The sequence below is a fragment of the Crocodylus porosus genome, unplaced genomic scaffold, assembly GCF_001723895.1.
Source record: "Crocodylus porosus isolate Cpor-Errol unplaced genomic scaffold, CroPor_comp1, whole genome shotgun sequence".
Classification (NCBI taxonomy): domain Eukaryota; kingdom Metazoa; phylum Chordata; order Crocodylia; family Crocodylidae; genus Crocodylus; species Crocodylus porosus.
This window is the reverse complement of record NW_017728948.1, coordinates 23777407-23804090: the sequence shown is the minus strand read 5'-3', so window position 1 is coordinate 23804090 and position 26684 is coordinate 23777407. Positions and strand designations below refer to the sequence as shown.

Genomic DNA, 26684 nt, shown 5'->3' with positions numbered 1-26684 from the left:
TCTGTCCTCTGGCCTGTTAGGCTCTCCGTATACCCAAAAATTTGTCAGGGGAGTGGTGGCAGTGTTAATTACCACCACTCTGGAAGCTGTGTCAATTAATGCTGCCACCGCTCTCCTGCTGCCAAATTTCCAACCCATGAGGAGCCCCATGGGGAGGATACCATGACCATGCAGGCTGGACTTGGTCTGTAGGCTGCAGGTTTGGGCAGGCGCCACACAGGCAGCAACAATGTATGAATGGCAATGCCACCAAAGAGCACAAAAACGTGGATGTGTAATCTGCCTCTGGGAACACACTGTATAGTTTAATCAGTTCTCCTTAGCTACATCTTTGGAGGCTTAAGTGGCCATGAGCAAAAAGATTCAATCAGTCTAGCTTAAAAAAGCTCCTATTGAAGTCAAGAGGAGACTTAGGTTAATACTGATCATTTATTAAAATCCCATCCTCCGTCATTTGCAGTAACACACATAATATTCAGTCTGATATTACTTATTCTATTTTACCATTTCTAAAAATCAAAACTTGAATTTACTCCGAGGATAGACAGTTTCCTATGGAAAGGAAAAAATTTTAGGCAGCTGAGGCCACACACATCCGTCTACTAACTTTACCTCCAAAATACTGGTATTACAAAGAAAAGAAAGAAAAAGCCTATTAAGGCTTTCAAGGTTAAATTCAACCTCAGGGAAGTGTGCTCTCTGCAAGTAGGAACGTGAACCTGGGGTAAAGATTTGAACTTTTATTTAAAACGAAGGCTTGTCCGTGGCCAGGATCCGCTGTGATTCCCTCCGTGGATGCCAGTTCTGTCGAACAGGCACCGCTGTGTTTGCACCCATGAGATGGCTCTGAGAATAGGCTCAATCAACCAAGGCACTCGGTTGGCACTGCTCCTTTCTTCTCTACATTGGGATGTTTGCGCGGGTGGCGTTCCCGCTGTTCCTGTGGGCTAACCGCTGAATCCCAAGTATGGCTAAACTCTGTCTCCAACCCTTACCTTTCCTATAGGCGCTGAGCATAAACCAGCCCAGCGGCGCGATCACATCCTGCTGCAGAGCTGGAAACAGCGCTCAGCACCACTCAGCCGCTCCGCTCCTCTCCTCCTTGTCAGTGGCTGCTACCTCTGCCCTTCCCATGCCAGTCCTCGCAGCCCCAGAGGGAGCGGAGGGGCGGTCGCCAGCCCCAGGTCCGAGGTGCGCTGTGCGGGGCCGCGTGGGAGGACACACAGGCTCCCACGGGGGGCCCGTGGGACACGCACACGCCGTGTCCTCTGTGGGGGCGGGCAGCGCGGGGCGAAGGGCAGCGGCATCCCCGCCGGGCGGCGCCTCCGCGCTGGGCCGGGACGTGGCGCAGCAGGGCCCTCGGTGCGGCCGCGGCCCCGAGACACGCGGCGGCGGCTGCGTCACGGCGCCGACACGCGGGGAGCCGGCGAGACCCGTCCCCGCGCCTCCCCCCGGCTCCCGCCTCCGCCTCCTCCCCCCGCCGCCGCTCCGCACAGTGCAGCAGCTCCGCCATTTCCGCGCGCTCGGCTGGAGCAGGGCTGGGAGCCCGCGCCGCACCGCACCGCACCGCACCGCACTCGCGGTAAGGACACGGGGCCGGGGTGCAGGGGATGCGGGGCCGGGCGGGCATCCCGGGAGGATGGAGCAGCCTCTTGCCTCCCCCCGCGGGCGGCCGGAGCGGCGCGTGGATCGGTCCGCACCAGGACCCCCCCTCCCCCATGCCATGGTGCCCCCCATGCCATGGCGGCATCCTCAGCTTTCCTGCCCTTCCGGGCAGCGGTGCGGGCGAGCCGCGGGGTGGTGCGGGGCCGCAGCAGGGGCTGTGCTGTGGGGCGGGACGAGCGGGTGACCCGGCCCTGCCCTGGTTCTCCTAGGACCCCCCTCCGAGCCGGGCAGGATGGTGAAGCTGGGGAACAATTTCAACGAGAAGAGCACAAAGCAGCCCCTCCTGGAGGATGGCTTCGACACCATCCCCCTCATCACGCCCCTGGATGTCAATCAGCTGCAGTTCCCGCCTCCCGATAAGGTACGGTCGGCTTCGGTTTCCACCCCGGAGGATCACGCCCAGATCGCGGGCGCGCAACAAAAGACGCTGGAAGAGGCCGCTGGGCGGCCTCGTGAAATAGGGGCTTGGGCAGGAGCTGCTGTTCCCTGGGGGGGGACCCCAGTCGTTCAGGCGGTGGCAATCGGGGAATATTCCAGCAGCGATGCCAACCAGTAGCGGGTTTCTGGCACATCTTTGACGACGGGGTTAAAATCCGCACCGAATGACATCTCCGGACGGTGGGAATGCAGCGCCTTTGTTGCTCCGGGTGTCTGACGTGAGGCTCTGCTAGCTCGTCTCTGATACGCTGTCGCTGCTTTCCTGCCGGCCCCCGTTTTCGGCATAAGCCCACCGTGCAAATTCACCCGGAGTGAAATGAACCCCCCCCCCCCCCCCCAGCCTTCTGGCTGCAAGGACCTCCTCCAAGGTGGATGCATTGCTCAAGAACCCAGCAGGGTGTGCACAGGCAGAACAGCCACAGGAAGCGTTTCCATAGCCCTTGTGTCCCTTGGGGACCCTGCCCTGATAGCCCCACAAAACTGGCACAGAAAGGGAAGTTGTTGTCAGGCTACCGATTTCTCTTTTAATAGATCCCAGAGTTCCCGAACCAATAAAGTATGCTAGTCCTGAGGCTAGATGGGTTGAAGCACAGATCTGTAGTATTATACCTTATCCCTTAGTTTGGAAAGAGGTGTGTATTTGGTTACTTAGTCTGATGCAGAAAGGTAAATTCAGTAATCTCAGAATACTCTTAATTTCACTTGCAAATAAAGAGTCTGGTAAGCGTTACCGAGTAATACAATAGTGGAACATGTATTGGTATTCTCTCCCTTAAAAGGCCTTTATAGTCTAAGTGGTTTTACCATTTGCTGAAAAATATAAACCCAACATTTAACTGGGAAATGGTCACTAATATTTGTTAGATGATAACATTTCATGCTGATTTTTTTTTCTTTGTGGGCTCAGTTCAGCTCTTAGGTGACTGGCAGATGTTTTTTATTTTGAAAAATCCATGTTTTGTTACTTTAGAAGTGGAATATCTATTTCTTTGTCTAAATACATCCACATGTTCTGGGCAGCAAGAGTACATGTATGTCATCCATTTACCAGGGTGTAACTCTCACCCAGCACGACTTCTGTCTAGTATCTGGTGACTGCTTGGCAGGCATTGACACAGTCAAGCATAGTTGCTGCTTCCAAGTCCTGGGGCCTCTTTTTGTCCACACTTACTCCCATAACTGAAGGCACAATTGGATCCTAAGGCTTTAAAGCAGTAATGGATGACTGAGTTTGTGCCTACCAACTGGTGACTGGATTTCAACAATCAGCAGGATCTGCTGTCCAGATGCTGAACTCGCTAAGTCTACATGGTACATTTTTAAGCTGCCAAAAAGTGCCTTGGGCCAGGGATGCATGTAGTCTGTAGGCAGCAGCTTAACCAAAATGGAGCCTGTGTAGCTAAATCAGTATAAGTTACACTAAGCTGATTGCTGCAAGAAGGTATTCTTTGACTGATTGTCAATTATTACTGGGCAATTCTCCCACTGCGGTCATAAGGAGTGGTTGGAACAAAATAAAGGCAAGTTATGGCCTAAAATAGGACTGGAACATTTGGTTAGTTTATTTGCTTCCCCACTGCCTAATCCTATGTGTTAGTTCCCTTTCCTTTTGGAAGACATTAACCACCAAAGTGCCTTCTATAGATCTTACTGTCTTTTCTTCTAGCTTTTTGGCTGGGCATATAAAATGCTACTTTGCTGGTGGGTCATTGCAGCAGCCTCAAATATTATTTATAACAAGGTAGGCAATATGCAGGATAGCAGTACTAGCATGGAAGGACTGACACACAGGTCAAATTCTGAAGTACTAAGATATTCATGTATAATAAAGAGAAGTATGTACTTCACCTACCCAGGCTTATTATTCACTTACAAAATTCCAGTATATGGCAGTGAGGCATAAAGATAACTTCTGAATAGTAGTGATATAATACCAAAAAATTGATGACTGACAGTTTCTAAATTAAAAGGCTGCATTGATTTAAATATATTTTTGGTTATATTAAATAAAAGAAAGTATTACATAACCTGGCAGATAAAATTGTGTTCACTGTCAGTTGGATATGACTTGAATTGTCTAGGTTATGCAACATGAAGAAAGGAGGGTATGGAATAACCCCCCCCCCCAAAAAAAAAAAAGAAAAAAACCTCCCCAAACTTAATTTATTCCAGGATGTTATTGGGCAATTTTAATTTAACTAAAGACAGTTTTGCAACCTCTTTTCCTTGGGCATATCTAAGTAGTAGTCTAAAGATATTTAGTACATTTAATCATATTGAGCCCAAATATAATCCCTATGTTCCAGACTATTACCAAAAAAGGTTTTAATTTTAATGCCTGGCTACACAATGTCAGAATTCCGACTGGTTTCATATAAGGCAGTATTTAGTTCTAGCAGAAAACCTCAACAGAATGCAAGGGTTTATTCTTTGGAAAATGACAGAAAATCAAACAGATCCTTATGACACTGTAAAAAGCTGAGACTCATTTTGAGTATGATATTATGAAAAGGATACTGAAAAAATGTAAACGATTGCTATTCAAGCTGCCCCATTTCTACGTGAAAATGTTGGTATTCATTAGAATACATGAGATTAAGAGAGATACGATTGAGGCATGCAATCGGTTAGAGGTGTGGGGATGACACAGAATTGTCTGACCAGGGGCAATGGGCTCAATAACAGAGGATAAACTGAAGGTAAGGACAGGGCCTTAGGGATTTCAGGAGAGAGCTCGTTAATAAGGTTTGTGTGAAGTGGACTAAAAGCAAGTATTTTCAGAAAAATTAATCTGGTCCCTAAATAATCACAGTATTCAGGACAGTCCTGCAGTTTGTTGGCAGTAATCTGGTAGGTAGAAGGGGCTTTACATTTTTTACAGTCCTAGACCTGTACTCCTGCCAAACAACATTGCTGTTGATATATTGTCATCTACTAGACTTTTTTAACTGACCTCTTAATTAACCATCTGATTTTGTCACTCACTGGTTAGAAAGCTCATTAAGTGAATTCCCCTGAAGCTAATAGAGGTAACAATGTCTGTTCTTGAAAAATACCAAGGAAGTGGTAACGGGAGTGAGTATCTTCATGTATAAGTCTTAACTAATAGTATATTGAACTAACCAGTTGCATTTCTGGTGTGGCAACAAACATCAAACATTTAAAATAACCTTCCAAAACCATTGCCTTCATCTTGCTCAAAATCGCATGTAGCAGAGAGAAAGGAAACACCAATAGGTAAAAATTGGTCTATATCTTCCATGAGGGAATTATATGTAATGGGGAAAAAAATTACTAATTATTTAGTTAGCATTAATATTGTGCTAGATGCAAAAAGAAGTAGAAAAAAGATATAGAAATACTTGAAATTGTCTTTTCATTGCATTGAAAACTTAAATTTTTCCATAAGTAAAAAATGCCTCTATCGACATCTGGGTTAGCCCAGTTTAGGCAAATAAACTGTATGTAGCATGCGGTTTACAAGATAGTAACAGCTTTGTTATTGCTTTTGAAAAGGTTGTGGTCAAAACGAAAACAGAATATGAGCCTGATCGCAAGAAAGGAAAATTCCGTACTCCAAAAATAGCTGAATTCACAATCAGCATAACTGAAGGAGTCTCAGAAAGGTTTAAGGTAAGCATTTGCTATCCGTTCTGGTAATAACTACATTTACCAAAGCATATACAATGCAGTCCAGTCTTCTTTTCTTTGTGTCATTCCTTGTTGTTGAGTGTGTATCTACCTTGTGTCTTGGTGGATCAGAGAAATATAAGAGAGGTCTTTTCCATCAACGTACTACTTCAAACTTATCCCACAGAAAGGCGATGTATGAAAACTGTTATCATCTGGTGGCAGTTGAGTGAGAGTCCTGGTGAAAATGGGTGCATATTCTATTATTCCCTTTGCAGTTAATCTGAGATGGAGACCAACATTGTAATTGCAAAGACTGAACTACTCTTCCCTTTAGACGGGTGGGTGCCTTGATCCATGTTAGCAAGATGGAGTGGTAAAGCTCTGTAATGGACACTCCTATATCTCCTTTGTCTATAAACAGAAAACTTGAGTTTCCAGTCTTTCACTTTGCACAAGCAGTCCATTTACTCAGCATTTTAAAATATACAGCAGGTGATGGCAGTATTTTGGACACAGAAGAAATGCATCTGGAAGATTAAGATTTAGTTTGTGGAAAGGAGGAGCAGAAATAAAGGAGCACATTATCTTTGCAAAGCTTGTGTTTAACTCATTAAAATAATGAGTTACATGGGCACACCAAATGAGCATACATATCTTTTAAAGTCAACCCTGTGTATAAATTGGCTTCATATTTTTCAGCTTCAAGTTTAGGAAAAAAAACTTTTTCTCTGGATACAAGTGATAATTATATACAAAGACCTGAGATTGCTATTGCCTTTAAGTCCCACAGGAGAATCAGATAATGAAGGAAAAGATCCAAAGGGTTAAATTCATTAAAAACACTAAAATAAGAAGTACACTGAAAAAAATTCTGATGTGGTATTTCTGTTGCATGCACAAGAATACTGTAAGTACAGAAATCCAGACTAGGGCGGGTGTTGGCAACATTTTTGGTTAGAGTGCCAAAAACACCCGCAACCTTGACTTGTAAGATGTTGGCGTGCTAGGGGTGGACAGCGAGGGAGATGCAAAGGGCCCAATCCCTGTTGTGGCAGTACTGCTGCAGCCCCTTCCCTGCAGTCTGCTCCAAGGTGCACCTGCCAAACATAATGCCTTCGCATGCCATGCTCTGTCACCTGTGCCAGGGGTTGCCTACCTTTGCTGTAGGGCACCAGATTATGGGTCAGCCCTGAAATTAAGTCAAATGTGATTTTTATGGTTCTTTTGGAAGGAAGAAAAGATAGATTTATTATCAGAATAGTATTAAAGACTTGACATGAAGACTAAAACACAACAACCAGCATGAACAGTGGTAGTGAAGGTGTTTGGGGCCCAAGCCTATTCTTATAATTATAGAGCTAGCTCCACTGAAATTAAAGCCAGTTATACACTCGTATTTAACAGTGAAATAAGGCAAGGGGCAGAAAGGGATATAATTCAGCGTTACAACATCTAACTTTTAAATAGCTAATAGTGCCCTAATTCCCAGGCAAGTATTTAGGTATTACATGGTGTGGGATAACTTCAGCAGAAGAGACTGGGAGACCTCCATCCCAGAAAGCCACCTAGGTCAGTGATTAGGTTACTCTTTTGGGATGTGAGAGACCTGGGTTCAAATCTTTGCAACAGCTCAGGGAGAGAGCTTCCTAGATAAATGCTCTAACCACTGGGAATAATGGGGATGGATGGATATGTTTTTGCTTTTTCCCAGGTTTTTTTTTGTACATGGCTCTGTTTGGTCAGGGTAGTGGAATGGCTAGTGGATTGGTTCCTGCAAGTGTAGGTGGTAGGAGAATGGCTGCTAGGACTTAGGCATGAGGTAAGGCTCTAAGTAATTCAGCAGTATCAGAACTTGAGGATTTTGCACCTATACACCAGCAGACATCTAGTGAGGGGAATTAGATGACACCTGAGCAGAGTTTCTGAAGTCTCAAAGCCTAAATGTTGAATTGAAAGATCTAAGTCATGTATAGTTCCAGTCTTTTGTATCTGTGCTGAGAGAGCTTGAGCAAATAAGGCCTTTCTGAGAGACAAATAGCTTGTCATACTATAATGTAGCCATTTCTAATTTGTATGGCTGAATAGTTTAGAAGCTAGAACATTTTATGTTGCACTTATTTATATACCTTTGGATGGCAGACTTGAAACAAAATGTCTTTTAGATATTACTTTAGGATTATCACTCTGGGATTAATCTCAAACTCCAGGGTTGCTAGGTTGTGCTGCTAGGTAACTACTGCATCAGAGGGAGGTTTCTGTAAGATTTGGTATCTCTGGGGGATTGCAGGATGAATCATGCTATGGCTCTGTGTCTTTGTGTCTAAGGGAAAGGTGCATGTGGAGGTGGCCAATTAGGTAAGCTAGTTTAGTTAATTGAAAGCAATAGTTTCATACAGAACAATCAAGTCCTAAAATGTCCCTTAATTTCCTTACAACAGTTTTAAATTATGCTGCTTGTAACATTTTGAAAGGACTGACTGCCTCTCCAACAGGGATGATTGCCATATTCACCACTCCCAGTAGTAAATATTTCATGAATAATTGATGACATTTCATAAATATGCAGATGAAAAGTAGTGATTGTGTGGGGTTTTCTCCTGGGCCCTTATTAATTGTGAACCATCATGTTAACTGCTGCTGTTGATTCCGAGAGAGCAAAAGGATGTTTGTTTGAAAGTTAAATATTTGCTATAATTATAAAATGCATTATTTAACTGGTGGGATATTGACTTTGGCATGTATGCTTGAAAAAAGCTTCACAAGCTGTTTAAATGACTTTAATATTGTACATTATCTAAAGATATGCTTTCTGCAGACTCAAAAAACAAATGTTGCATTAAAATATAAACAAACAATCATATTTACTGATATTCACGCGTGTATTCTCAGATGTAGTCCTTAAATAAGGACAAAGCAGATTGCATTTTTTGGGATTCAGTAGTGCAGATCATCTAAAGCTGTGTTACTTGAGAAATTATACATTATGACAAACTAAGGAGCATCCAGCATATGCATATGTCATGTAAATGATTTGATGTTTCAGGAGCTGGGTGAATAAGGAATTATAAAAGGTATCCGCTGCGTTCAGTCAACAATACAGCAACAAAGCTGAGATTGTTTATTGAACAGGATTCAAGGATAATTTTGCCCTAAAATTGAATTATCTGTATACAGCCAGATTCTGATCGCTCAAATCAGATTCTGGTTCAAATGTTGAAAACGGTCAGAATTTCTATACCCTCTAATCCCACTCTGTTTTTCTACAGATAACTGCACCTATACAATCTTGATTTTTAAATGGTTAATGTTCAGTATGAGAGGTCTGTGGAGCACTTAAATCAATGAAAGGGAAAATAGGGAGTTAGCTCTTCACCTCTAGAAAGCCACTTTAATTGTGTTACATTTAGAGGTATCTCATCTAGTCTCCAGCAAATTGACCACAGTACAAAGCCTGTAGTAATTCAGCCTGGCTGTCTGTCTCTGCTCAGAAGAGACCTGCAATCAGGTGAGAGAGAGAGAGAGAGGAAGAAGCTGCTGTAAGTTAGAACTGAGGTGTATTGTTGCCAGAGGTGAAACCCTAGTTCCATTGAAGTCAGCGGTAACATACTTATTGGTTTCACTGGGGGGAAGGATTTCATATTAGGTGCCTGATCTTGCATCATTTTCATATGGTGATACACATATGGTCACTTACTCACAAGCACACGTTCAGAAACAGCAAGGTACCGTAGAGCACCAATGTGAGATCATGCTTTTACCTCTGGGGAAAGGAACCTGAATAGGGAAACACTTACGTATTCTGTAAGCAGGTATTTCAGTTTGCCTATAAATTTCAAGTCTTTTTAAATCTTGCGGTATGTTTTATAAGCCATGTGGTGATTCAAAGGCAAATCAGTTCTTAAGAGATTATCCTTTACATCTATGTTCTTGCCACTAGGATTCCTTTTACCAGAGACGCCCAAGGATTGACATGGCCCTTCATCCGATTTGGTATCAAGTGTACTTTAATAGTAACTCCTATGTTTTATTATAAGTTTCCTCTCTGTAATATGACCTGGCAAGTGGTTTCTTCAGACGTTACAACTGTGACCTTCAGTGTTGCCAGCCTCAGATCCTCTGCTGGGTGTGGGGGATGCTAGTTTCTGGAATCCTCGATGTTGGAACAAGAATTCCAAGGTTGCTCCTGTCTCCCCAGGGTGGCAACACAAAACACAGGCTGTCTCTGTGTTTGTCCACTACTTATGTAACTTCTTCACCTCAAATTGTTCAATCCTCAAGTTTCTTTCTCATCTTTTTAGATGAGGTACTCCAATCAGATTCTGTTTTTGGTTTCCTTTCCTTTCAGGGAAACTACTGTACCTGGTTAACCCACCGTACCAATCACAGCACTCATGTTTCCCATAAGGCACTCTGTACAATTCAATTGCTTAGTTCCGGGCAGGCCTAAACTATGGCCAAGAGCCGTAGCATAACTCAGTTTGCCCGCTACATATGTATATGTCTAACTACAGAGCCAAAGCCTGAAGCTGGTTTGCCGTAAGACCATATGGTGCAAGCCATGTAATGTCACATAACAAACTGCTGTTTAAATGTCTACAAGGAGCTATGGAAAAGTAGTCACACACTCTGAAAAATAACTTTCCTTTTTACAAATACTGCCATTTGGTACTTTGGGCTTCTGTTTAATCGAATTCTTTTAATAGTTTGGAGAAGTGTATGTAGGGAAATTATATAAATGTTTCCTTATTGATTAATTTAAATATGACAGCAATACACATTGTTGACTGAAGCCTTTTTACCAGGTTCCTATAGCTGAAAAATGACTATAGAGATAAAAATATTTCTGTATTCTTTTTTGTTTGCTTCCTTGCCATATTGGTCAGCACTTTGGTCCCAAGTCAGCAAGTCTCATAGATGTGTGGGATGGTAATCCCATTCCTACTCGGTAGAACACTTACTTAAAGATAGGCATTAGCTTAAATGCATTTGGGCTCACTTAGGGCTGAAACTGGAAACAAATACTCATGTGAGTGGTTCTGTTGCCTTCAGTGAAACTACTCATGTGATTAAAGTTGTAAGTGTTGGAGGGACTGAGGCCTTGATCGTTTCCTCATATTGTATCTTTCCCAGAACAATGAGGGAGAAAATTATTATTTTAAATACACTTGCTCTTGTAAAAAACGCACATATTGGCAGGATCACTGAAGGGCAACTACTCTTTGGCATGTTTTGATAATTATTGGATATGACATTGCCAGTTCCTTTTGAATACGGCTGGTAGTTGGAGCTAGTAGATGTCATTAGCAGCCTCCGTACTTTTTTCCCAGGGTATGCCCTCATCCTGTGGTCACAAGACTCTTCACTCAAGTGGTCACAGGATTTTCCCAGTCTTTGCCCTTGTATCAGAGGTTACAATACTTTCACTTTCAGCTGTGGGAGAGAAATAGGAGGTAGTTCTTTCCCTTCACAGTCAAGCTCCTGCCTTTGGGCCCCTCTACCACAGAGAATCCACCCTCAGACATCTAGAATGCCCTTTCCCAAGACTATGACACCTGTCCACCTTTCCTCAAAGTTCCTTAGCCAAGCCCTTGCAGGCAGGACCAGTTGTTTGCTGACTGTCCACGTGGAAGGTCTCAGTTCCTAGCTAGTTTTCCCCGAGCAGGTATTGCCCTCCTTAGAACTTTTCACCTTTTCTATGGGGTGGGAAGGGGAGTAGAACTCCTAAGCCAAGCCTTGCCTTCTCGCTTGCTGCTCTCATTTGTGAAGGGCAGTCTGTCTATGGTGCAGCTTCTTTTACATACTGTAGTCCAGCCAGTAATTCCAAGGCATCTCCTGTCTTCCTCAGGCATAGAGAGACTCTTGAAATAAAGCCCTCTTTATACAGGGAGTTCAGAGAGGAAGGTCTTAGTGCAAAGTGTGCTGATCACATGGCTAATTTGGTACATCACATTAGAAGTTCCTTATAAAAGAAAATGCCCAGTCAAATACCTGAAGGGTGATAACAGAGAGAATGGAAATAGGCTTTTTTCTGTGACAGTAGGAGATGAAACTAGGAACAATGACCTCAAGCTGTAGGAGGGGACATTTAAATTGGAGATTAGGAAGAATTTTACGACCATGAGGGTTATCAAGCATTGGAACAGGTTACCTAGAGAAGTTGCAAACTCTCCATCCCTTGAAAAAGAGCAAGTTAAACCAACACCTGACTGGGATGATTATTCAGGGATAATCTTGCCCTGAGCATGGGCTGGACTAGATGACTTCACAAGGTCCCTTCCAGTCCTACTTTCCCACGATCCCTTGAGCCAGCAAAAATCACACATATACAATATGATACTTGCTTCAGAGAGTTGTTCTGTTATGTATCATTTGAGCTATTTTGTAAGTCCACTTTAACATGGGTTAAATCTTGTTAATATAGGGTAGAATGCCAGTCTTCTGGTCCCTGCTTCATTAAGGTAGAACCTTCCTCTTTTTCACCTGTACTGTCCCCAGCTGTACTATCATCAGAACTCGAATTGGAAATCACCATGGAACAAGGGGTGATAAGAAGTGGAGGATATGATTTCCTACATGGTTTTCTTCCATCTTCTTTTGAATCAGTGCTTAAGCACTGTGGTAGGAGCCACTGTGTTCTGGCAGGTACACCATGCAGTAGAGAGGTCAAACTGAGATCTTGATCATTTGGTTAGGAGCCCAATACTATGTTTTTCAGGTGTTAACTTACAGTGTTACAGTCATATTTTAGCTAATGCTGTTTTGCCTGCCTGAAGTTCTCCTGTCGAGTAAAATGGATAACAATAGTATTACTTTCCTTGTCTAAACTATTCTGTAGAATGGCTGTATTTCATCATAAAGATGCCTACATTTCAGTGGTGAGGCATAGGTAGAAGTTGTGAACCTCTTTGGATGAAAAGTGCTTTGTGAACATAGTTTCCCACTCTTTTTATAACAACAAGCGTGATAGCATTTTATGAGAAAGTCAGAAGCAAGGCTCCAAAGGGTTTATAGCTTAAATAGGTACTATGCTAATGTCTCACTGGTTTCACTTTGTGTACCATGGTAACATCATGGACACTTCCAGGAAGATTTAGAGGCCTTGGCAAAGATCTGTGATTTGCAAAAGAACTGGAAGGAGGGTAGGATGGGATTAGACTGATTTATCAGATGGATTTCAGGCAGATTTGGGCTGCGTGAAAGGAGCAGAGATTGGTGGCACATAAGCAGTAAACCATGTGGCTTCAGTGGAATGGTGGGACAAGGGCAAAGTGAAAGGAGATGAGAGCAGAGAGGAAAGAGTTAAAGTATGCATGGTCTTTGAACAGAGTCTTTTAGATACAGAGCTTGCCTTTCGTTCAGAAAGGCAGGGAAACCAGTGAGGGTTTAAAGGGGAATTGCATGTTGGAGCAATGGCTGATTTTTTTGCAGTAGCTTTGGGGGTTGATTGAGGGTAAGCAAGGGAAACATCAGCAAAGTGAGAGAAAAGGTTGTAGTAGTCAAAGTGAGAGGTGAACACATGTTAAACTATGTGGTTCTGCAGCTGCAGCCAAGGGCATGCCTTGAATGGGAAGATTTTGTAGCACTGCTCCTGTTTCAGCGCTTAGAAGTTTTTGATTCTGGCCTTATCATTAGCTGCTTTCTATACGAGTGCAATTGTCAGTTCCTCTGAGTTTCATTTGTTCAGTTAAATGGAGACTGGAGATAGGTTCTGGCTGTGGTATACACGGTTCATTCGTTAGTCATCTCTCTCTTCGATAACTGTAATGGCTTCTGGCTAGACATTCTGCTGGTTCTGCTCTTCACTTACAATCTATTCAGAAATCTGCCACATGCTTAATATATTCTCATCTCTCCGGTTTGAGCAGTTATGCTGCAATTCTCTGTAAAACTGAGTTGAAAAGGGCTCCCTCATGTTACTCAAACTAAAAATGTTGAATGACTGAACTGCTATGGGCTTTTATAAAATGATTTTGAATGAAGTAAACACTCCTTTGGAATAGGAGGCATCAGACCCTCCCCGAGAGAGTTCTTGGATGCATACTCCATAGCACACAAGTGCCTCCCATTCCCACTGTGGCACTTGGCCGAGTGACTGCCTGAGAGAGAAGCAATGCCAGGTTCCCTTGTGGGAAGAGAAGAGCTGAGCCTGTTCCAGAATTGTCACCTTCTCGCACCTTGAACAGATGATATGGGGAGATTGCTTCTGGGGCCTCTATGGCTAGAAGGGATGAAAAGCTCCTGAGGGAAGGGAGCTATTAAAATTGCAGCTTCTTTAGGGATTGATAGATCGTGGAGCAGCTTGCTTCTTTCTAGCTATCTTCATTTCTGAAATCGTAACGGGAAGATTGTTGTTCCTGATAGGACAAGTTAGTTGGGGAGTGGGCAATCACTTGATCAGGATGTGGTTATGGAGTGGTGGGATTTGCTCAGCGAATGGGGCTTGGTAGAGGAAGGGGAAATGGATTTCCTACCTCAGGGATAGTTTCAGAAATTCAAAGGAGAACCTAGAGGTTGTGGTGGGGGTGCTGAAAGGTAGATTATGATGTAAACTGGGGAAACTTTGGAAGAAAGAAAGGAAGGTAAGTCAGACTGTAAGAAAAGAGGAGTGAGTTAGGTGTATGTGGAGAGCAGACTGGCATCTAAATGCGTTATTCTTTCTTTTCCCATGCTCACCTCATGGATATGAGTAACTCCTGTTTGCTGCAAAGGGGGTTACTTGTATTCTGGTGAGTAGGTGGAGAGTAAGGCACCTACTTTGGTAGGAAGGAGCCATGAGTTTTCTGAATAGGGTTTGGGAAGTGTAATGTTGTTGTAAATGAGAATTCACATTTTGTTACCATTATAGTAGATCAGTAGTGTTCAACCTTTTAGCCCTGTGAGCTGGAGGAATAGCAGGGTCAGCACACGGGGTTGAGTCCTGTGTGCCCAGAGCAGGCCCCGCACTGCCCTGATCAAGCCTGGTGACCCTGTCCCGGACCTCATGCTGTCCTGGTCTGTTCCCCACATGCCAGGATCTGGCCCTATACCATGTGAACTCTGTGCGCCCGACCTAGCATGCAGGGACATGGCCTCTGAGCTCTCCACAGGTCTGGAAATATGGCAACTGGGGTGCAGCAGTTAACACTGCTGCTGGTTCTATGCTGCTAACTTTTCAGACCCATGAAGAGCCTGGCAGGCCAGATGACACGGCTCTGTGGGCCAGATCTGGCCTGTGGGATCGATGTTGAGCATCCCTGGAGTAGGTAATACATAATGAAAGTTAGAGAAGTACCTGAGAACTGAGGATCAAAAGACCTGGGATTTGTTCCCATTGTTTACCGCATGACTGTGAGAAAGTTGCTGTAGATGTGATTTGCAGAAGCACCAGGTAGCCACTACTTCCGGTGAGGTCAGTGAGACACACAGGTAATCCACACTTCTAAAAATCAGCCCCGAGGGCCTGATTGTGCCAGCTGTTGAGCACTAGTTGAATGACTAGTCTGTTGTGTAGGGTTGGTTGTTTGTCCTGATATTTCTAGGTGGGTCTTAACCTCTGAAGGAAAGAAACCATGAAACATGGAGAGGGGCCATACGCTGTCATGATACAAGGAGACACACAATGATCTCTGTCTGTTTTAGTGCTCACCTCAGCAAACCCATTATAAACTTGGAGAAAGAGTAATACTTGAAAACTAATGTCAGGTTTTTAGTGTGCAACTTTTTCGATGAAGGCCCTAGTTAAAGATGCTGCTGTGAACTAGATTCTTTCCTCCATGTAAATATTAAGCTAATAGTAACAGCCTTTGTCCTAATACATTCTGATCCACAATTACGATCTCCTCTCCCTGTCCCTCTTTTGTGTGCTATTTTAAAGAAAGCTTTGTTTAAACAATGGTCAGAAATTCTTGTAAGACTGTACTGGCTTCTGCCACACACCTCACTGCTCGACCATTGAGTCTACATTAAGGTAGTTGGCATAGATCATTTACCACTGTAACTAAGCTAACTTTCCTAATGTAGAGAAGTCCCCAGAATTTGAACCTGTGTTCCTTAAATGTCACAAAAAGGCCTATTGCCATGATTAAATCTTGCAGTATGGTCTTACCAGCCCCAGTTAGCTCTTATCAGAGTCCTCGGGTTCTTCTTGCTGTAAATACAGAATCTTTGAATCCTTTCTTGCTTTCCAAATCTCAAAACATCGTTTGCATTGTTGACCGTAATTCAATGGAATTCCATTCCCCAGTTAATCTGTACAGCTACTTACCTGGCTTTTTTTAAAATCCAGATCAAACTGAAAGTTGCCTGTCTGTTTTAATTACTTAGTGACATAATTTTGTTTGGCTCTGTTTACTATCGTTTCTCTTACTGTAACACATGCTTTCCCTTCTAATTGGTCAGAAAAAGACTTTAAAGAGCATCCCATCATCTGTAGGTCAGTTTAGAATTTCAGTTAATTATAACAAAAGACACCTGGAAGACAAGTTTCCTGGACAACAGTAACCTCACTCAGACCACATCTCCCTCAGACAGAGGCTTTTCAGGGCAACCATCCTGGGTTTTCTAAAGCCAAGTGAACACTAACTTCAGAGCCAGCGTTCCCTCTCCATCCCCAGATGCTGTCCAGGCTCCATCAGGTGAGAGCTCGGTTCTAGGGTACTTAGCAAAACATTGCAACTCTCAGGAGGATGGTTAAGGAAACAGCATTTAAGGCTTTGTTTCAGCACCCAGTCAGGTAAATTGGTATCTTTCCATCTACTTAAGTGAGCATTAGTTCAGGCTATAACAGGAGCTGGAGGGCAGCAGGAGCTGTGCTACAAGGTCCTAAGGGAGTCTTCCCCCCTCACCAGTATCTTATTTAAATAGAGAGTCAGATAATTTGCTGTCATCCAAACTCCTGTCTGGCCTAGCACATACACTTAATCATTAGTGTCTGATGCATGTTTGACTGAGATGTTGTGTTATCCAAGTCGTGACAGTACTGCTGCCCCAGACCAATTTATGGTGTGTCCCTGTAGCTGCCTGCACACACTGAACAGGAAAGCAACAGAACAGGTTGCATTTAGAAAAGCCCTACAGATACTGGACACTAACCCAGTCTATTTTTGGCTTCTATCAGAATGAATGGGAGCAGCAGAGACACTAGTGCACTTCTGGACACACTGCCCCCATTAGAGGATGATGCGAGGTGGTGCCAGACTAGAGTGAAGCAGCACTGCACTTCTGTTTTATGTTATCCCTCAAAATGGATGTAAGGTGCCTACCTTAGTGGTAGCCCTAGTGTGGTGAAAGACATGTGCCAATAAGCTCACTCAAGACAATGAGCCCTACTACACTAAGGTGGCTATACAACTGCTGTTTCAGAGTGCAGTGCTTGTAGAATGGACATGTTGTGCCCTGTCGTGATCCTTGATGGGGTAAACATGACTGTTCTCATAGTTAATGAGTTATTTATCGTTGTTTGCTTTACTGCAAAGCACTTCAGTGGGTTAAGTACAACAACAACAAGAGTAGTTTGTGTATTATTAACAAAAATGTTGCCTTATTTTCTTTTACAGGTAACAGTCCTGGTCCTTTTTGCCCTTGCCTTCCTAACATGTGTTGTATTTCTGGTAGTCTACAAGGTTTACAAGTATGATCATACCTGTCCAGAAGGATTTGTCTTCAAGGTAAAAAAAGCTACATATATTCTTCATATAAAAATAGAAGAGCATGTGAAAGTGTCTGCTGCATTTTGCTTATTCTTGATTAAGGCATGATGATTTGCATAACAGTTTATAGTTATATTCATAGGTTAATGCTTTTTTTCTGTAATTGTTTCTGCCTAATTTGTAAATGAGGCAGTGAGTATTACACAATTTTCGTGATATTTTTATATCCTTTTTGCTGGTGCCTCAGGAATTAAGAGACTAATATCATTCTTAATGGCAGTGCCCTTTACAACAGTGAATCTTTACCTACAGCTGTTTGAAAGAAGCCCTTTTTTATTGGGTGAGACATTTCCATGTCACATATTTCCTCAAATTTATAGGCCGTAGGAAAGAACAAAGTTATAAATATAAAGACTAGAATAAAGCATCTGGACTTCCATATATCTCTATCATAAAGCCAAAAAAGTTTTGATTCTATTGTGAGCTCTGGAGGGTCAAATATATATTGCCTGTGTAGAAGGAACCTTTTGTGCTGAGGTGAAACTTGTTGCCACAGTTTTATATAATTTCTTTTATAGGAACTGCTCCCCCACATAAGTAAATAAAGGGAACAATGTATGCTTGTGGGAAAATACATCTTTGCTAATGAATCTAATTGCATATGGGGTACTAAGGAGTTGGTTGGTAGCATGGAGATAATTGAATGTGAACTGAGTAGGAATAAGATGAGGAGACTGGGACTGGAATTGGATCATTCTTACAAGGACATCATATGGCTCCTGGCACAAAAATGTCACCAATGGGTAGTATGAAGTCTTTTAGTTCTGAATTGAGCAGGGTTGAGTGTGAACAGTTATATTAGGATGAGACCGCTGAGGAATTCCCAGGAAGTGGTGCTGGTAACATGATAGTAGTCCACAATCTTCCCCTAAGGATCATATTTTTCTAGGTGTTTAGGTTTCTTAAGATCTGAATAGATGCTCAGTGTGATTTTCATCATATTTTACACAGGAGTTTAGTACCTTAGGTATTTTTGAAAATACCATTTGGGTTCCTAAACGTTGAGTTAGACACCAAATACTCCTGTTTTGCCTTGGGTTATTACTGTACTAGTGATTTTGTACTGAAATAACTCTTTATCCTCCATTTGAGCAATTTGAGTGTTTTCACCTCCTTTCCCTACTTCTAATCTTCCATCACCATTTTGTCATTTCAGCTCTTTTATATCACCACAGCCACACCTTGCTGTTTGCCTTCTCTACTGAAACCTAGCCCAGGCTGCGGCTTGATTTGATTATTCTCATATTCTCTTTGCTGGCCTCTCGCCTCTTCTTCAATGACTGTCTGGGGCAGTGGTTCTTCAACTTTTCTGGACTCTTAACTTCTGTAAATTGAGCAGCACCTCATTTAAAAAATAAATGTATTACAGTGCTCCTCTCTTTGCAGAGGGGATGGCTAGTGAAGGCAGGGCCCCAGACAGGCTTGTAAGAATCTGAACCTGCCCTTATTTCCTTGGGGTGCCCTGGCATCCTGGTTGAGACTTACTAATCTGGGAACTGTTCCCAAAATGCTGTCTCTAAATTGTCTTCCTCACCCTTTGCTCTGACCTTCTTGCCTCTCTGTCCCACTTTGACTTACTAAACTCAATATCCTCGTCCTTCATGTTCAGGATCATCCTATATGAACTCAGCACCATCTTCAGGATGAGACCAACCTCCTTTCCACTGCTTCCTAGTCTGGTGTTCTGCTGCTTGCTACTAGTGTTTGAAACACCCTCTCACTTTACCAAAAAGCCACCTTTCTTACTTCAGTTCCTACTTTAAAATAACTTGCTCTTAAGGCATTTGCTTGGAATTCAGGAGATCTAGATTCAATTTTTGGTCAGCCCACTGGCTTCTTGCATGATTTTGGGCAAGTGACTTAGTTTCTCTATTGCCATTTGTAAAATGGAGATGAAAATGGCCATGTGTATTAGACTGTCAGCTCTTTAGACCAGAGACTGTGCTAGACTTAGCATGATGGAATCCCGATCTCACCTGGCATTTTAAGAACTACTGTTTTCTATTAAAATCTGTTTCTTCCATAAGTACTTCATATCATGTCCTCCTGATCAGTAGTAGTCTCTCCTACATCTTTCCTTTATTTTAGTTGTTCTACATCCTCTATAGTTTTTGCTTCCTTTTTAGCTCAGATTTTTGACTGTTAAGAGAAGGGAAAATGTTCTTCCCTGTAATACAGCTTCTTTCAGGATGTCATTTCATTGGATTCTTACTCTTGAACTCAATGGCTCTCAAAGATGCTCTTTAAGGCATAGATCACGTACAGGCTTGTATTGTTGCTTACTATACTCATAATGTGGAGGAGAGAGCTTGTGGAGGCAATTTCTTGGGGAAAAAAAGATAAAGAATGTATAAAGGTTTATGTTTTGTATGATTTTAGAGTTACTCAGAAGAACCAACTCTGCAAGTCACATGGCCTAAAACTGATATGATGCCAGTATACAAGTCTGCCTTTGCCAGTGTTCATGTCTTCTTTTAGCAGGCTCTGGTGACATGGCAAGGTTGGCACAAAAGCCCATTCTGAGACCGGGGAAAAATCTGTGCCAATGACAGTTGCTTTGCAACGACTTGCAATGATTACACAGCTGTTTGGGCACGCACTGTTCTAATACTGCCTGCATCAACGTGCTCTCACCCTGATGTCCCCCAGCCAAGGATGCTGATGTGCTCTGATTGCAAAGGGCACCGTATCTCGCATCAGCAGTTCCAGTGCCACAGGGAGTCTGTAAAGGCCATGCTGTCTTTACTCTACTCCAATGCCCTTAGACATGGAGCAACTTCAAAGCAGTTTGTTTTCAGGCCTTGTTGAATTAATGCCTGAGTATTATGGGTAGTTCAACCATGGTGCCACACATTCCAAAGATTCCATTGCCCTTGACCTTTACATTTTTCTGTGCATCAAAAGCAATGCTGTTGTTATCTCCAAAAGCAATCATACAGCTCCTTAAACCACAAGGTGCCAACTGCACCTTAGTGCCAAAGAATTTGTCTTCTGTTAAACCTAGAGAAAATGCATCAGAATAACCCATGATGTCAACTAAAGATCAGCAGTCTTACCCAATACATCTAGAGTAATAGGCACAGCAAAGTTACTAGAGCAGAACTGAATGACACTGCTCCATAGGGAACCAGTGAGGGCATCAGTGCATTCCATGCCAAGGGAACTGTAACAGCTGTCTTGATGCAGCCAGGGCTAGGCAGAGCTGGAAACCAGGGCTGTCACAGGCATCAATGGTGAAATCTGTGACTCCTTCCAAAACAAGGCTGTGAAAGAAATGGATGTTCAGCAATTTATTGCGATGCATAGATCACCTGCATTACTCCTTCTGCTACTTTTATATATCACCTGGGCACTAGGAAAGGGTTACTGTCCTGAATTAAGTCCAAGATCTCAGGGCAGGAAGCCCTAATAACACAGTTACAACAGGGAGCTCTGGCCATGGAGAGTGGGGATTGTTTTAAAAAGGGCTGCTCAACCTCTAGCCTCTAGGTGAAATGCAGCCCACAAAGCCATGGTATTCAGCCCACAAGATTCCCCATGGGTTGAAAAATTTGGTGGCGGGAGAGCAGTGGCAGTTAATATGACCATCCTGCCCCAAGGCCAAACCCCAAGTCCTGCACAGCAGGTTGGGGCCAGGCCACACCCCATCCCCCCATGGCTGGATCAGGGCTAAGCTATGTTCCCTTCCCCCTCAGGGCCAGGTTGGGGTTAGACTGGTCCTCTTCCATCTCTCCACACAGCTGGATGGGGCCCCACTGTGACCACTTGGGGTGCTGGATCAGGCGTATTGGCTGAATCCAGCCTGTGGACAGACTGGACACTGCCCATCCAGCCCATGGGCCAAAAAGGTCAAGCACTACTGTTTTAAAGGACACTAGGCTGGCCAGTTCCTGAGGTTGGCCTATGATTCCTCAAAGGGCCAAGCCCCTTCTATTGCTAGAGGATTTTTTGATTTTTACTAGAAACACAAGGGCAGGAATCTACCCAAGAGGGAATGCCAATGTGCAAGCCTTGGCTCTTGTATTAGGTGCCATGCCTCTTCCTGTGTTAAAAAGGAAGAAAGAAATAAGGGATACTAGCCCTTTTGTGCTGCTGTCTTTTGGCTATGATAAATACGGTGAAGCAGATCCTGCTGTATTTTTTGTACTGACAATGCCTGGGCTTGAGTCCAGTGCTGGTAATTATGTTCTATTTGTTTTAGTCCTCCTGCAGATTTAATTAGATCAATGGATCATGCTCCTTCTCCTACCTTTAACCAGGGTGAAATAATCTGTATCACAGCTTAAATTTAAAGACCAACTTTCATCTCAGGAGGCCCTAAACACTTTATGAATGCTACACCTATGAACTGAAGTATCATACTAACTTATTATGAGTTTAAGTGCAAGAAAGTTACAGTGATACAGTTAAAGTTCTAATACCAGGACCTTATACACTACAGAATATTATATCCATGGAGGAGGGCAATGTGGACAAATCAGGCACCTAACATGGAGAACTTTAGCCTAAGCAGAATTGGGCAAAGTTGTAAGTAATGGGCCTACAATGGGAAGCTTTAGGCAGCCTACCAGCAATGAAAGAATTAGGCAACCTACCTATAATGAAAGCAAAGTTGCCATAAATGCAAACTACCAAACAAGTCTCACTCTGATAGAAAAGCATTGCTTAGTCACTTTCCTGCTTCAAAGCTCATATTAACTGGTCCAGTGTCGCGGATCAAGCATGGACAATATTTCCAAAAGGTGCAGTTGCTCTGCTGAACAAATACTAAAATGCACTGTCCCAGAATTGCCCTTTGTGTTCCTCACATAGCAGCTAGCTCCTTGCAATCGCCAGGTCCCTCACAGTGGCCTGTAGCTTCAGTGGGTATTCTACATCAGCCCAAGACTCCAGTCACTGATCCCGGAGCATTGGAATTGGTGACTTTATAATAGAGCAAAATTTCACCAATGATATCAGCCATAGGTCTGGTGATGATAAAGAATAGGAAACAAATAGATAAAGCCTTGCTGGGGTGAGTGAGCCAGTGTCCCCAGTTCAAGCTCTAACACTAATCCAAGCTTCTGTCCAATTAAGAGATGGGTAGGTCAAAATTTGCAAATTACTGACTCAGATGTGCTCTTCAAATTATTAGGGGTTTCAAAAAGGTGTTGGTTTAAATTTCTGTGGCAGTGAGTTTTCATGTATTAGATCAACCATAATATGCCATTTTGTCTGCCCCTTTTGATTATAACCTCATGATTTTGGCTGCTTAATCCATACCCTATCCTTTGAGAAACTAGGTGCATCTGGGGGGAAGGGCATATGTTTCTGTGGAGAGGGCCATGGAACAGGTGAGTGTTTCTGTCTGATATTTCTCCACCACAGCACTGTAGGTAGGACACCAGAGTAGTTCTGAATTCTAAATGCTCTGGATCTCACAGCACATTGCTTTGTTTGAACAGTTATACTATTCATTAAACAGTGACATTTAAATAAGAGACAAGCACAAAAGCAAACCCATGCTTAAGGTGGTATGTGTTCATAGAAGAGTGAAATTCCTATGGCACTCAGGACATTCTGCCATTGAACTCAATTTTTATTTGTGGCATTCTCTGAGAAAATTAGTGATCTGCATTTAAGGAAATGAGTATGCTTGTGCATTTAAGGAAAATTTCTGTTCTTTTGCTATGACAAGGAAGACCTACCAGCATACTGGTCCTTTTAAATACGTTTTAGTTAGGATAGGGATAATCAGGTTTATTCTTTCCTCAGACTGATCTGACTACCATAAGAATTAACAGTTTTAAAACATGTCTAGTCTCTTAATCCTATTTTCCTTCAGTTCTAGAGCACATTAGGCTACAAGTTACATACTCTCTGTTTTATCTTTGAACTGCTTCCTTAAAGGAGCTGAAAGCTGGCCAAGAAGTGATGCAAGCATGGACAGGCCCCACTTTCACATGTCCACTGAGATTTTTCATGAATACATGACTAAAAGTTAGGGTTCTTAAATCAGGTTGCTTGCTTAGGTATCTAAGAGACTTGGTTTTCAAAATCTGAGCTTGGAGCAATTCTCAATTTTTTAGTGCTTTTGTAAAATTAGGCCACTCATTTGTGTGTCTAAAATGAGATTTAGCAGCCTAGTTCTGAAAATCTTGGGATAAATTTTGTGCATAGATATTTGTGTGCAAGATGAACCTCCACAGTATTGTCACTGTGGTATTTGGCTTGCTACACTATAAAAATGTCTTCATACCTGTGCACAACATTTGTATTACTTTTTATCCAACGCAGACTGAAACTAGTCTGTTAATGTACCTAGAGTTAATCAAACTATGGAAAAAAGGTATTTGTAATTGTAATTCGCACAGCTGGAAGTAGCTACCCATTGCACTGAAAATGCAACTAACGTCCTGAAGGTAGAGATTTAACATCCTTAAGAAATCACCTTGTCAGAGTAAAAAAGACTAAAACTGGGACAGCTTGATATTGCCTATTTTTATCTAGTGTCCTAGATAATAATTGTACTAGATGGAAGTCTGCTAGAATATAGTTGTCCTGGAACTCGGGCAAACTCTTTTCATGAACTTGTCTTGGTGTAGAGCACTTTACTGAATTGTTGTGACACCACCATAGTTAATGTGTATTGCTTTCAGATTCACACGAGTAAATCATGGAGACTAAAGAAATTAGAAACTTTTTATCTTTTTCACTTATTTTTAGTGATTTTTTTTGGGGCAGTATCTGTCATCTAAACGGTGAATTTTTTTTCAGAATAATCAGTGCATTCCAGCTGGGTTGGAGAACTACTATTCTGAACAAGATTCCAGCACTCGAGGGAAATTTTACACGGTCATAAACCACTACAATCTGGCCAAACAAACCATCACACGCTCAGTGTCTCCATGGATGACAGTACTATCAGAAGAAAAACTGTCTGAACAGGAGACCGAAGCTGCTGAGAAATCAGCTTAGTGTGATAAGCAAACTGCTAATAACATGTCATTTGAAAGTAACTAAGGGACTTTAAGGAACTTTTCATTAGATATAATTATGGATAATTTAGAGGTTACTCATGTTTATGGTGCAATTGCTTCTGTTTGCTGATACTGCTTTGCAAAAAATAAAAAAAAAAAAACTTGCTGCAGAACATTCATGGGCATAAAACAAGGTGCATATCAGCATCGCTTTAGAGCTTTGACACCATTTTCAATGTTTAGAAATCCAACTTTAGATATGTTCTTGCAATTTATTGGATGCCGACAGAATTCTCCACTGGATTTTCAGGGGTTTGGATGCTAGATAAATTGTATGTTTTATTGTCTGAACTGATACTTCATGTTTTTTAATCAGTCACCCATTTTGCAAACTGAAACACCATATCCATAACTAGAGTGATCTCTTGTTTAGCTAAGAGCTGTTTTAAAAATGTGTTTCCAGTTCAGATTAGGATGATATCAAGGGCATGTTGTAGCGACTGTTATGGAGAGAGGAAAGAAAAATGGTCAGGTAGCATTTTTCTCATATTTTTTTCCACTGTTGTTGATTTGTAAGTGATAATGATGTTTTTTGCAACAAGGCATGCTCAATGTTTTATTATTGCTGTCAACAGATCTTCACTGCATTTCCACTGTGGCTTTAGCATCTTGGTAAGGATATGCACTGAAACACAAATTACATGGATATTATTGGAGACAGATGTTTTTAGTAATAAATATATTCAGGATTGTGATTAAAATAACCCCCATAAACTTGTGGAGTAGAGGCTGCTCCAATGAGAAATCACATCCTTTGATCATACTTAAAAGGCTGAAAGTCCTTTCACTGTAGATAAAGTCCACTATGTAATTGGTCTGACATAACAGAGGAAGGGAGTAACATGTCTAAATTGTTTCCATTTTATATGACATTAACATTTTCCCTTTTTATACATTACAAAAATCTTTGAGTTAATTAAATGAGTCGTAATTTACTACTTTTTAAACACAGGGCATCACAAGTGAAATTGTAGCATATTAGGTAACACTACTTGCTGTTTTAAAGCTACATGTCAAAACTGAGTGGAAAAGTATAACTGTTTATGTATATGGCTTGGGAGGAAAAAGATGTAGATGAACATAGTATTGTGAATTGCACGTTCAAATTTCATTGTATTTACAAAATCCTTGACTATTCGTTGTATGAAACCATGTTTTCATTTTTATTATAAATCTTAAATATATATTACAAAAACATGATTAATTTGCCAGTTAGACAAGATAAATGTGTTAAGCATTTAGGTATGCAAGTCACTTTTTCCTTTCATGTTACTTGAATGTGATATTTCTAGTGGACATGTCAAAAGTTTCATTATTTTTATAGATGCTATATAAAAATGAAGGGAGAAACACCAATATTAGGCTTGAAGCAGAACAAACATGGTCAGCTCCACTTATGGGTTACAGTTTTTCTTTTATTACTAGCATTTTAGTATCATGAACTTTTCAACTGATAAAGTACAAAATTACCATTACTCAATTCTATAGGTTTGATACAAACACAAGTGTGCATTATACAGTTATGTACTGTAAAAGGCTTTTTAGTACTTCATCATGTTATATGGAATGCATAAAAAGCAATAAATTGTGTGCCAAAATTTTTCTTTGCATTTGAAAAAGTTCAAATCCATCTGAACATATTAAGACATGCCATGTTTGTATTTTCTAGTAGACCTGTACTTTATTGAATGTAAATTAAGCCACATGTAACTTTTGACATTTTCACTCTGTGCAAAATAAAGAATAAGGATGATACCACTTGTTGCGTACATTATGTTGACACTTGCATTTCACAAGAGATATACAGCAAAATGAATGTTTTAAAACCAGTGCTGAGAGAAGTGAATTCCAGTTTTACAAGGTGGTAAGCTTTGTTGCCCATGCTTATTCTTCGTAGAAGTTATTTCCCCCCGCCCGCTCCCCTGTCCATTCTCCCTGCCCCTCCCACCCTAGAACAGTAAAAACATCTTTGCTGTGCAGCCAAGACTTAGTAATTCCACCATAAAAGCAAGCATCCAAAAAAGTGGAAAGAAATATGTTTTGTGGAGGTGTCTGGAAACAAGCTTATTTGGTGACTGATCTGCTTTCCCTGAAGTTGAAAGTTTTTTCACTGACATTAACAAGAAGGTTTAGGTTCCTGTTTATAGCTATTCCTGAAGTTTTTAAACAGGTTTTTCACAACATTTCCTTCTTTGGAAAGTTTGGTTTTTATGTGACCTATTCTTTGGCACTCTGACAATCT

At 42.0% G+C, this 26684-nt stretch overlaps 1 protein-coding gene across 1 annotated transcript; it reads left to right on the top strand.

Annotated features, from left to right (window-relative positions):
- The first annotated feature begins 1509 nt into the window (after positions 1-1509).
- LOC109322145 (neuron-specific protein family member 1) lies at positions 1510-26197 on the top strand. The gene is made up of 5 exons (XM_019553048.1): positions 1510-1582; positions 1875-2026; positions 5620-5736; positions 17271-17381; positions 24180-26197. Exons 2-5 carry the CDS (start codon positions 1898-1900, stop codon positions 24378-24380), a joined length of 558 nt encoding a protein of 185 aa, XP_019408593.1. The 5' UTR covers positions 1510-1582; positions 1875-1897; the 3' UTR covers positions 24381-26197.
- The last annotated feature ends 487 nt before the right edge of the window (positions 26198-26684 follow it).

Coding starts and splice junctions, on each gene's coding strand:
- LOC109322145 (XM_019553048.1), top strand. CDS start 1,898: ATGGTGAAGCTGGGGAACAATTTCAACGAGAAGAGCACAAAGCAGCCC. Junction 2,027..5,619: donor AGTTCCCGCCTCCCGATAAG/GTACGGTCGGCT, acceptor GCTTTTGAAAAG/GTTGTGGTCAAAACGAAAAC. Junction 17,382..24,179: donor CAGAAGGATTTGTCTTCAAG/GTAAAAAAAGCT, acceptor ATTTTTTTTCAG/AATAATCAGTGCATTCCAGC.